The sequence below is a fragment of the Cibotium barometz genome, chromosome 42, assembly GCF_041138505.1.
Source record: "Cibotium barometz isolate CiBa-2024 chromosome 42, ASM4113850v1, whole genome shotgun sequence".
Classification (NCBI taxonomy): domain Eukaryota; kingdom Viridiplantae; phylum Streptophyta; class Polypodiopsida; order Cyatheales; family Cibotiaceae; genus Cibotium; species Cibotium barometz.
In genome coordinates, this window is record NC_141087.1 from 35502564 (window position 1) to 35513361 (window position 10798).

A 10798-nucleotide genomic window follows, 5' to 3' on the forward strand; every position below is an offset into this window, starting at 1 on the left:
TGCTTACTAGCCTCTGAGTCTGTAGCAGGGAACATGTCTTAGATGGAGCATTAGAGTGCAGTGTTGAGCCAAGTCACTCCACCATCGCTCCGAAGGGGGTTTTGTTGGATATTTCGGAGTCTGTGTGTGTGTACCCATCGTGTATGTGTATCCCTGACATCTCATCAAGCTATCATTGAGGACACACGCACACACCATGGATATCTTTCATCCACCATAGCTTCTCTCTCCTCTCTCCTGTGTTAACTCTAAAAACAACACATAGATACGCTTTCCCTGGTTTTCTCATGGACATGCAGCAGTACAAAGACCACTCCAAGCATATCCAACCACGCTGTCTTGCCCACTCACAACTCTGCCCTCTCTCCCGCCCTCAGTGTCCAATACCACTGGGCCTTGTTGGAAGACAAGAAAGCAGCCCAGATATGAGAGTCCAGAAGATCGAGGCGTTGGATTTTTTCCTCTCCTCCTTTCGGAGGGTTCCCAGCCTAATACCAGCAGGTCTAACTCTGATACCAATGTAAGATCCTTGTCTGGCAGGCATGTGATTTAATAAAACATGGAAACATTTAAACCACAAATAGCAGTAACCTCCCCCATAAGATGCCTAACCCCCAGTCCTTGGTCAACCTAACCTGAATGTAGATTTGCTAACCTTTGCTTCAAGATTTCCCATCATAGCAGTGCTACCAACCTTTGGCAGATCCTCCTTGCTCCCGCCCTGTTTTGCCTTGATCCCACTCAGTTCTCCATCCATGTTCCGCCCTACACAGCTGCAGTTCTCTGTGCGTGTGGTGTCCATTTTCACCCAGGTCCTTGTTTGAGTTCCCCCACGGTGTAAGCTTCTTGGAAATCTATCATTTCGATTTTTTGTTTATTGGAAAATTGGGTTGCGATCTTCTTCGTATCTAAAGAGAACATCCCCTAAATGCTATTGCAACGATCCTGAGTGGTCCATCCCATCCCTCTTCCCCCCCTCTTCCCCCCCTCTTCCCCCCCCTTCTTTTCTTATCCTCAGTTAATCTACTGGTTGGGCAGGGAAATTCTGGCGGACCACTCCTCAACCTTGATGGTGAGGTTATCGGCATCAACACAATGAAGGCTTTTGCAGCAGATGGTGTAAGCTTTGCAATACCAATCGACACAGCCATAAAAGTCATGGAGCAGCTTCAGAAACACGGGTTATATCACATGCTTATTCTTGGTTTTTACGCTTGCATAAGAATTGTATTGTAATGAATACCCAATCATCAAAACAACAATTTTTATCACTGCTGTCTTGGGTGTCATCTTCTATTTTTGAGGCAAAGCTATAGCTGCCAGTATTCGGATTCATACAGGAGAGTCATACGACCATGGCTAGGGATCAAAATGCATGGGCTGAACGAACATGTGCTTTCTCAACTCAAAGAACAAGATGCATCATTTCCAGATATAGTAGAAGGTGTACTTGTTCCACAGGTTTTAATCCCTACTCCCTCTGTTACTGTATACACTAACTTGATTTTGAGTGTTTGGGCCAGGATTCAAGCACCACATAATGCTCTTCTTACTAAAGTACTCAGTGTCATCAATAACCACGTCCAACTTTCCAAGGCCTAGCACAGCATAATTATTCATATTTATAAGGACATGCTCAGATGTTTGCATTTCTCTTTTGAGTAGGTGATTCCTGGATCTCCAGCAGAGCGTGCAGGAATACGTGCAGGAGATGTCATAACCCATTTTGATGGGGTGGCCATCAGCAAAGCAAGTCAGGTAAATGGATTTATTAACATCTCCCCTGACACTTCATGTCCACAACAAAGTAGGAATGGAAAGCTACATAAACGTAGCTGTACTTGTGCACTGCATGTGTGTGTGTGTGTGAGTGTAGTGCTGAGTGCATGCATGCACTGAAAGCCAATTTGGTATTAAGGAGTGTATGCTTGTGTGCACGCGCGTGTGTGTTGAGATCCAATACGGTGGTGAAGTGTGCTGCATGCATGTACGCATGTGTGCGCACACACACACACACAAGCACACAAAGCCAATCAAGTGTTGCTGAGCTTACCCTTGAAACTTGGAGCTAGCCTTCCATGCAAGTCTAACAACTTGTCTTTTGGCATCCCATTGCTCCACATGGTAGCATGTGCATTTGGCTTTACCTCCTGCTCCTACTGCTTGGGCCTTTCTGCACTTGTTAGTGACGAGACGTGTGCGGCCCACTTGATATTGTCAATAAGAGAATCCCCACATATCTCGACATGTAGGAGAACAACTCCATCACAGTGAGAGTGGTCATGTTATAATCATCATAGATGGGCGTGTTTTAGGCTTGGTCATGTTATCAATTCATTATAGATCAGTGTTTTAGGCTTGGTCTTGCTGGGAGTAGACTATCACAGGCAATTTTTTTAAAGCATGTTCAATTCATATCTGGTTATGCTAGCTCTCTCTCCTTCTGTGTACAAGTGGTAACTCATCCATACAAGTTTATGTGATGCCATCCAATGTGCATACAAAATGCTTGCATAGAAGACGTATTTGCGCATGTGCAAGTATTGAGTATCTGTGCGTGTGTGCGAGTATGTGTGTTACATAAGCAAGCTTCTCTCTGATATTTTGGTCTTGTTCTTTTACTATCAGATTGTAGATAGGTTGGGAGATAAAGTGGGTGTGTCATACAAAGTTATAGTGAAGCGCCCACACAACCAGCAAGTTACGCTGATCGTCACTACAGAGGAAGCAAGGGCTAATTCTTAATCACAGTATTGTTATCTTTACACAAGTGTTTTGATGTAAAACCACAAGCTCAAGAGAAAATGGTTGTTAGTCTATCAAGTTGTTGAGTTACCCTACCATTTTTTGCCCTTTTGTCAAATTTCAGTGAGAAGCATTGGAATGCAACGCCCATTGTGTGCAATATATCTGAGGTTAAAGCATCCGATAATGTGGTTAGCAGTAAGTCCGTCCCCCATTTTTCACAAAATTTATAGGTACAAAAGAAACACTTTTTGTGTACCCTAAAAGCCTTTTTCTGTCCCCTTTGGAATGTGAGATTATGTAATTTCTAGGTCTAAATATCAAAGTGCTTTCATGTTTACAATACCACGTATAATAACTAGGATTTTGAGCCATAAAGTTTGCTTGTATGCAAGTCTGCCTGTCCAATTTTTGGTCTTGAATGTGTAGACATGAACAATGCAAAGCAAGAGATGCAATGTATGATAGATATTTGATGTTTTTGTGAATATAACATGCATTCTCTACATGGTAAATTCGCACAACTTCAATTGGTGGACACATAACTAATGGAGACGACTCACAATCTCACATCATAGCACTAAAAACCGTACCCTTGAAGAACCATAGTGTTATAATGATGATTTTATTGTGCTTATAGATGATCTTCTTGTCATAGCAAAGAATCATAATTTTCAAAGCTATGTTTTCTCATAAATTTGGCATTATTGCCCAATGGGTATTTCCATAGTTCAAACTTTTCATATTCTGTGCTCCACAATGCAAGTACAGGCATTGGGCATATGAAGTATACAGAATGAGAATCTACAGCATTAAAAGATTCCTCTACTAGAGTAAGATGGTGCAAATGTATTCTAACCATGTTGTGTGAGCTGTCTTTCTCCATCAATTATGGTAATATAACTCTTGAGTGTAAATATTATCCTTTTTTGTGGAATAGAACCTAAATCACATGAACTTTAGATCATCATTTGTAATTATTGCAATCTAGGTTTAAAGTTCTTTTTAGAAAAGATGTAGCTCTGTAAACAAAGTTAATACGTGTTCAGCGGTCTTAGTTGCCACCATATGCTTCATAAAGCTTTTATCTTTGATGGGATTGATATTTGTGGGTTAATTGATTATGCAAGCTTTTGGTGCCTAAAAATATGATAAAAATTACCTCTAGAGCTAGAATCTATTTTCTCATTTTCGACCATTGTATTATTGTGATGTCATATTACTCGTATATTTTGACTCTAATACATTTGAGTGGTGTTGTGTAAGGGAATATCGATGAGAGAGAGAGAGAGAGAGAGAGAGTCGCTTAATGTCGACTTTATTGATCTGGAAAGACCAATCGACGGATAGACTTGAACCCAGGTCGGTCCATGTCATCCCAAGGGCAATCCCACTACCCATTTCTACCCCACAATGGGTGGTAGAAAGGTAGTGAGAGTGTCCTCTTTTACACACACCCGAGAGAGAGAGAGAGAGAGAGAGAGAGAGAGAGAGAGAGAGCCTCTTGTACCCATTAGGTGTGTATGCGATTGCTTCCCGTTTGCATCAAGTACCTTGTATTGATTGTTGGGACATCTTGATCTCTGAGCGTATCAATTGTGAGGTCCAATGCTTGAAAAAATGTTTTTTTTTAAGCATTAAAATTAAAGGCAATGCTAGAACTTAATGGGGATTTAGATCTAACAATCTTTAAAAACCATACTAATTTTGGAATTTATAACTAAAACATGTAAATTTCATCCCTTAAAGTTAAAGACAATCTCGGATTCCAACAAGGGTTTAGTCGGATAAATTACACTACAAACCGGGTTATGTGAGTATTGATGAGTATATATGGATTGCCATTTGAAGGGGCGGGGCCAGTGGAAGCAAATGGCATACAGATTGAAAAGAGAAGTCCCATGCTCGCATTGGGTATATTCAAGCCGATTATTAAAGTTTTATTCTATGGGCATGGTGATAGCTAGAACTTAGTATGCCAGATGATAAATCCATGACAGATGAGTTTACCATCCATAATAGAGACAACCCACTACCAGAAGCAAGCGACGTTGCGATTCAGAATAGAACAGCATATTGACAACCCACATTTGCTTGATCTTTGGGTGTATTGATTGCTTCCAGATGGAGTGAGGTGAGCCAATTCAGAAGAGAATGATGTGCTAATTTTTTGATGTCGTTCCAATCCCATGTTCGCATCGTATATCTTCATACCGATTGCTCGAACAATGGCATTACTGTAATGATAGAGACGACACTAAGGCCCATTACACATTGCCATACCCCTGCCTGCCCATAATTCATGGTTAGCTAACCATTGCTGATGTGGTGGGGGTATCCACCGCCCATAATTCATGGTTAGCTAATCTCCCCCGCCCATACATGGGCGGGGGGTATGTGTAACGGGCCTAAGAACACTTGATTTTGATTGCTCTTTACGCATACCATAAAATATAAATATGCTAGAATTCCTTGTAACTCAAAATTCATTTTGTAATGAATGAGATAGATGCTCTTCATATACATGAGACTCCTCTCACGCTCTCCTCGCACATCAATACCTGTTTTATTTTGTGATTAACAACTCTTGCCACTAATATTCTACAGCTAAGTACAAAGACAGCCACACCAAAAGGATGTACAATTAAGCGATGAACCAAGGGTATATCCAAATCTACAACTTGGACGGGTGTCTATAATGTTTGATAGAATACTTATGATGCATAGATTATGAAATTAAGCATCATATAAGTAACATGTCACTTATTGGCCTTGGGCATCTAGTCAGGTATAGTTTAAGTGTGTGTGAGCACTTATGATCTTGTATATAAGCTAGTTTCTCTCATAATACTATATACTCTTCCATTGTGTAATTAAGCCTTGCTCTTGCTTCTCTACTCTAACCTTATACTTATGTAGCTACCATAGATAAGAAAGAGTATGTAAGTAGTGGATGTTAACCGATTCGGTGTGACAACAAATGGGGAGGAGTACGAAGATTTTCAAGTCAAGAGCTTACCTTAGCCTTATCAAAGCATGTGCCATTGGGCCTTGTCCAAATGCAACTTCCTAGTGTGGGTGCACTAGCTCATCCTTCCCACTTTCTCACTAAGTTGTTACGTCGAAATGCTCCTTGACAATCGGGTGAAGGAAGAGCTCTCTATGCCTAGATGGAGGCACAAAGATACTAGTCTTTGCGGTGGCTCTCTCTCACAAAAGGTTGGGGAAGAAGAGGAAGCTAATATAAGAGGGAAACCTACACATAAATCTATCTAGCATGCATCCATCAAACAAGCAAGATTCCATAGCATATAAACAAGTAAGAGTAGAGAAGAAGGGGATCTCACATGTATTCTATTGCAAGGGAATGATTCCCTTGCTTATTGACTTATATATAAATGACTACTTTTCACATTAGGCCAACCAAACTTAAAAATGGTCCAACCTCTATTACTAGTATTAAGCAAGTACGTACACATAGTCCTTAGACTTTTCCTATTTGACATTAAGCACAAGGTAAGACCACTTTATATGTTCCAGCATTATCTTAGAAAAGATAAGTGCTCGTTCGAGTGGGTAAGATGCGTCTTATAGTAAGTTGGGCGAGTGAAACTATATTAACCTTTGGAGTGATCAACATAGCCCTTTTTCTAATGTGGTGACCACATCCTCATGTTACCGGGGTTTTTTTGGATGTGGAGTGTGACATCCAGAACTCGATGTCTATTATATCTTCGAATGTGACATGCATGTACCCTGGTATAGACACACATGAGGCGATGATAATAGAGCATTATCCCTCGTTCATTCGGGTCTTTGTTCATATTGAAGCATAGGTTCTCTGCATCATATTCATCATATCTTGCCTTTGGTTGATCAATGAGAACTATGATCAACTTCAAAAATATGATGGTAGCCACTATGTCTAGATCTCGGATTCTTGCCATGCTTGTATCCATGTTAGCACATCATCTGATTTCTTTGACTGCTTATATCCGAGAATGTTGATGGTGAGAATTGAGGAAAGTTGTAACATTGATTCTTTTGATTGCTTATATCTAGGAATGCTAATGGCGAGAATTGAGGAATGCTAATGGTGAGAATTGAGGAAAGTTGTAACATACATGTGAATCCCTTTGCTTTGCTTCACGGAACTATAATGGAGTGAGCCTTCGCTTGATTGGCATGTATAGTGGGTCCACTTGTTGTGTTGGTGTGGAGCATTGGTACTGAAAACTATATTCTGGCAATGTGAGGTACTCCTTGCCTACTAGTCAGGCTCTGTATTCCAAAATCTTCTAGGCAGGGGTTGTTATCATCGGTTTCTATTGCGGTATATCCACCCCTTGTATGCATTGGATGCTGCTTTTGCCACCTACTATACGGAAACAATAACTGGTCGCAAATGTAACAATGCGGATATCCAGAGCAGATTGGCTAAGTGTGGGTTTGCTAATTTTGCGTGACGTGCCACATTTTCCCACAAGGTGACCTCTCCTCCCATTGGTAGCAACTCTTATAAGTTTGGCATATCGGGGCTCCAAGAGGGTATGGTACATATGGTTGCCACCTTGATTAGAGTAGGCTTTTGGAAGAGACGACGTGAAATTGCAGAGTGCATTTCACGATGTGAAATCGTTAGTTCGTGTGTAAGTGTTAGTCCATGAACTAGCAGAATGCAGTTCACGGCATGAAAGTTGTGCGCGTGAAGTAGCATAGTTGCCTTGCTATAACTTTCCACTTTTAATATCCTTGTGCTTTTTATAGTCGTCCTTTGCCATGTGCCCTGGTTTGCCACAATAGCAGAACTCTATGCTATTTGCACTACTTTGATTTCTTTGCCAACCACCTCAGCCTCTTTGGCTCCCCTTGCCTTTAAACTGGCCTCTTCCGCTTATGTGCTGCTTTGCGAATCATTGGACTATTGCTGTCCAGAATTCTGATTTCCTTGTTGGCCACACCACCTTGGTCTCAACCACGACCTCTACCTCTTCATCTACCTAAATTGGAGTAGAAGGCCTTGTGAAGAAGATTCCTCACCTAGATACTTTTCTTCTATGACCAGCATAGACACCAAGTCCTGAAAGTTAGGAATACTTTTTGGCAGTGGTGTCTAGCTACCGTAAAATGCCCTCTAGCTACGCCAGAGTGGGCTTGGTCAAGGGCATCAACATATTCAAATTCTTTAGGACATCACCTCTCTCATGATTCCATCTTGGTTCATCTTGTATAATTGCATGTAATCAATTGGTAAGGGGGTGTCTTTTTGATAAGGCACTGTGCTTTGTCTCTATTGAGGGATCTCTCTAGGGGAAGATTGTTAGGCAAATAAATGGGCAATCTCATTGGTCAATTCTAGAACAATGCAGAGTTTGACTAGCGGGGCAACAGGTAGTTCATCTTTCACTTTGATTCGTGGTTCTCCATTAGGGATGCATGATGAGCCTTTTTGTATGGTCTTATCGAATCTAGTAGGATTAGGAGCCATTAGATTATCCTTGCTCTGCTACAAGGCTTATTGACCAAGTAGAGAACCTGATGGTCTACAAAAAAATATGAGTTTATTTGCCAACAAATAATGACAGTACTTCTTTATAGCATAGACCATTGAGAGTCCTTCACTTTCCGTGGTGGTACAATTTTTTTCAACATTGTTCAATTGGTAGGATGACAAAGTTGACAGGGAAATCCATGTTATGCACTCTTGTGAAAGCTGAGATATCTATGTACACATGGAAAATAATATCCTAGTTACGAGATCTTAGGATTAGTGCGCTTGGCTAAGGCTTTCTTGAGAGTATCATAGGATTTTTGACACTCATCCGTCTACTCAAAGATGACAACTAGCCTGTATAAGGGTCTTGATATGTCAGGGTACATGATTATAAATCTTTTATAGTATCCAACATACCCCATGAAATGTTGGATACCCTTGAAGTTAGTAGGTGGTGGAAACTCAAGAATTAGCTTCACCTTACTGTCATTTAGTAGAGATACCATGTTCAAAAATAATATGTCCTATTATTACTCTATGCCTCACCCAAAATTGGAATTTGAATGGATTAAGGGATATTTTATACAATCTGTATCTTTCCAAGGAACTAAAGATGTGCTTTTTATTTGGAATTGATGAAAAGGTCATCCATGAAAACCTCAAAGAACTCCCTAAGCTATTCCTTCTATGTTGTGCACATAGGCCTTTAGAAAGTACCTAGGGAATTGGATAGGCCGAATGGCATAAATCTATATGCATAAGTGTCCCACTCTATGACAAATACAATCTTACGTTGATCATTTGGGTCTATTTCCACTTGGTTATAGCCCCAGAACCCATTTGAGCCTATTTCCACTTGGTTATAGCCCCATAACCCATCAAAGAAGCTATAGTCCTCCTCGCATTCTAGCACATGCTTCAGGAATGGTAAGTAGGTAATGATCCTTCATCGTGGGCTGCATTAAACTTTTTAAGGTAAACACAAACCCGAATCTTTCCATTTTTCTTAGGCATCGTGAGACTATTGGGGATAGCCATTCTATGTGCTCTATCTCATGAATATATCTAACTTTGATGAGTTTGTCAATTTCATCTTTGACCATTCTAAAGTATTTTGGATTCATTTGATAGGCCATGTGCCTTGATGGCCATGCTCCTTCCACAATGGGAATAGTATGTTTGATCACCTCTACTGTGGGGGTATACCCTTCATGTCAATATATTTCCAAGTAAAGCAATCTTGGAACTCTGTGAGTAGGTCATGAGGTCTTTTTCTTCTTTTGGAGATAGGTACTTTCCATTGTATATAGGTTTGGGATCCTTGTCGAATCCTTTTAAGTTGGCCTCGTAAACTTCAACCGGACCATCACGTTCTAGGCTTCCCATTAGGGGTTCTCTTTGCCTTCTCAAAGTGTACAAAGTAGCCACCCACATTGTACATTTTCAAATGCTCAAACACTTGTCTAAGGTCATCAGAGTAGGCGTTCTCTTTTGTAGGACATGCTTAGCTTGTTTTTAAACCTCTGTGAAGGCTTTGTTCTTTTCCCTTCTCTCACAAAGCGAGTGAGTTTTATAGACTCATTCGATCCTATAGTTTCATCTCTCTCCGTGGCTATTAACCTGACCAATACTTTAGAAAGATTGAGCTCCTTCTACCACAATGATGGCAAAAGCCTACATGGGATTCTATGGCTTTGATATTTCAAAGCCAATGCTCTTCATTTCCATCATGGAAAAGATATAGTTTATCCCTTTTTTATCTTTTTGGACCCCCAAGCTACCACCTCCTACTTGTGGATATCACCTTCAAATTCTAGTGCCGTTGGTTGTATTGCTCTATAGCTCCTAGCATATATACGAAAGCAATTTCCTTTCCATATACTATGGTATACCTTGTGCTTATTCTTGTTAGGAGGATGTCCATAATTGCAAGAATGTGCATCCAATTTTTAGGCCCCTTTGAATGTGGTACTCTTCAGTCATCACCCAAGAATTTGGAGGCCATGGCCTCAAAGCTTTTGTCCTTGTCCCCTAATCCCTATTTTGAGTTTTCTTGGGTTATGGAGAGGATTGATTCTTTCCTTTGTTGGTAGGGTCTATGACTATTTCTTCTAGGTCTTTGGGGTGGCAAGCTGGGGATTCAATTCTTCCTCTCTGAAGAGGATGAAGAGATGTTGGGAACTTTGTCCTTGCTTGATCCCTCTTAAACTATCACTCTTCCCCTTGTCCTATCTTCTTGGACCTTTGTCTTTTATTCTTATAGGTAACTTTAGCATGTTTCAAAACTTCGTTGGCTCTGCTGGTTTTCACATCCTTTGAGTACAAGAATCCGAAGCCTGGTTGCTTCATGAGTGGCGGCTCTCCTTCTATTTTTCTACATTCTAGTCACAACATGAGAGGAACTGTTTATTGTTCATTCCTTAATAAAATTAAGGCTCATGCTTGATTTATGCTCTTGGGATGGATCTAGAATGGATTCTCTTACTGGGAAATCCTTATACATGTGGTCAACACCGCAACCTGTACAGAGTGGTACTAGTAGTTATGGGCTAGCCTACT

General features: G+C 40.7%; 1 protein-coding gene across 4 annotated transcripts in view; it reads left to right on the forward strand.

Annotated features, from left to right (window-relative positions):
• Positions 1–3088, forward strand: part of DEG14 (Trypsin family protein with PDZ domain-containing protein) — a 66849-nt gene extending 63761 nt beyond the window's left edge. For 2 of the 4 annotated variants that reach the window (XM_086780967.1, XM_086780965.1), the window contains exons 8-11: positions 1039–1215; positions 1285–1461; positions 1666–1758; positions 2629–3088. In XM_086780967.1, coding sequence (XP_086637093.1) covers positions 1039–1215; positions 1285–1461; positions 1666–1758; positions 2629–2745 — 564 coding nt within the window. In that variant the 3' untranslated portion in view covers positions 2746–3088. The remainder of the gene's footprint in view (positions 1–1038; positions 1216–1284; positions 1462–1665; positions 1759–2628) is intronic. The other 2 variants (XM_086780968.1, XM_086780966.1) reach the window with 1 other exon arrangement.
• Positions 3089–10798: the final 7710 nt, after the last annotated feature.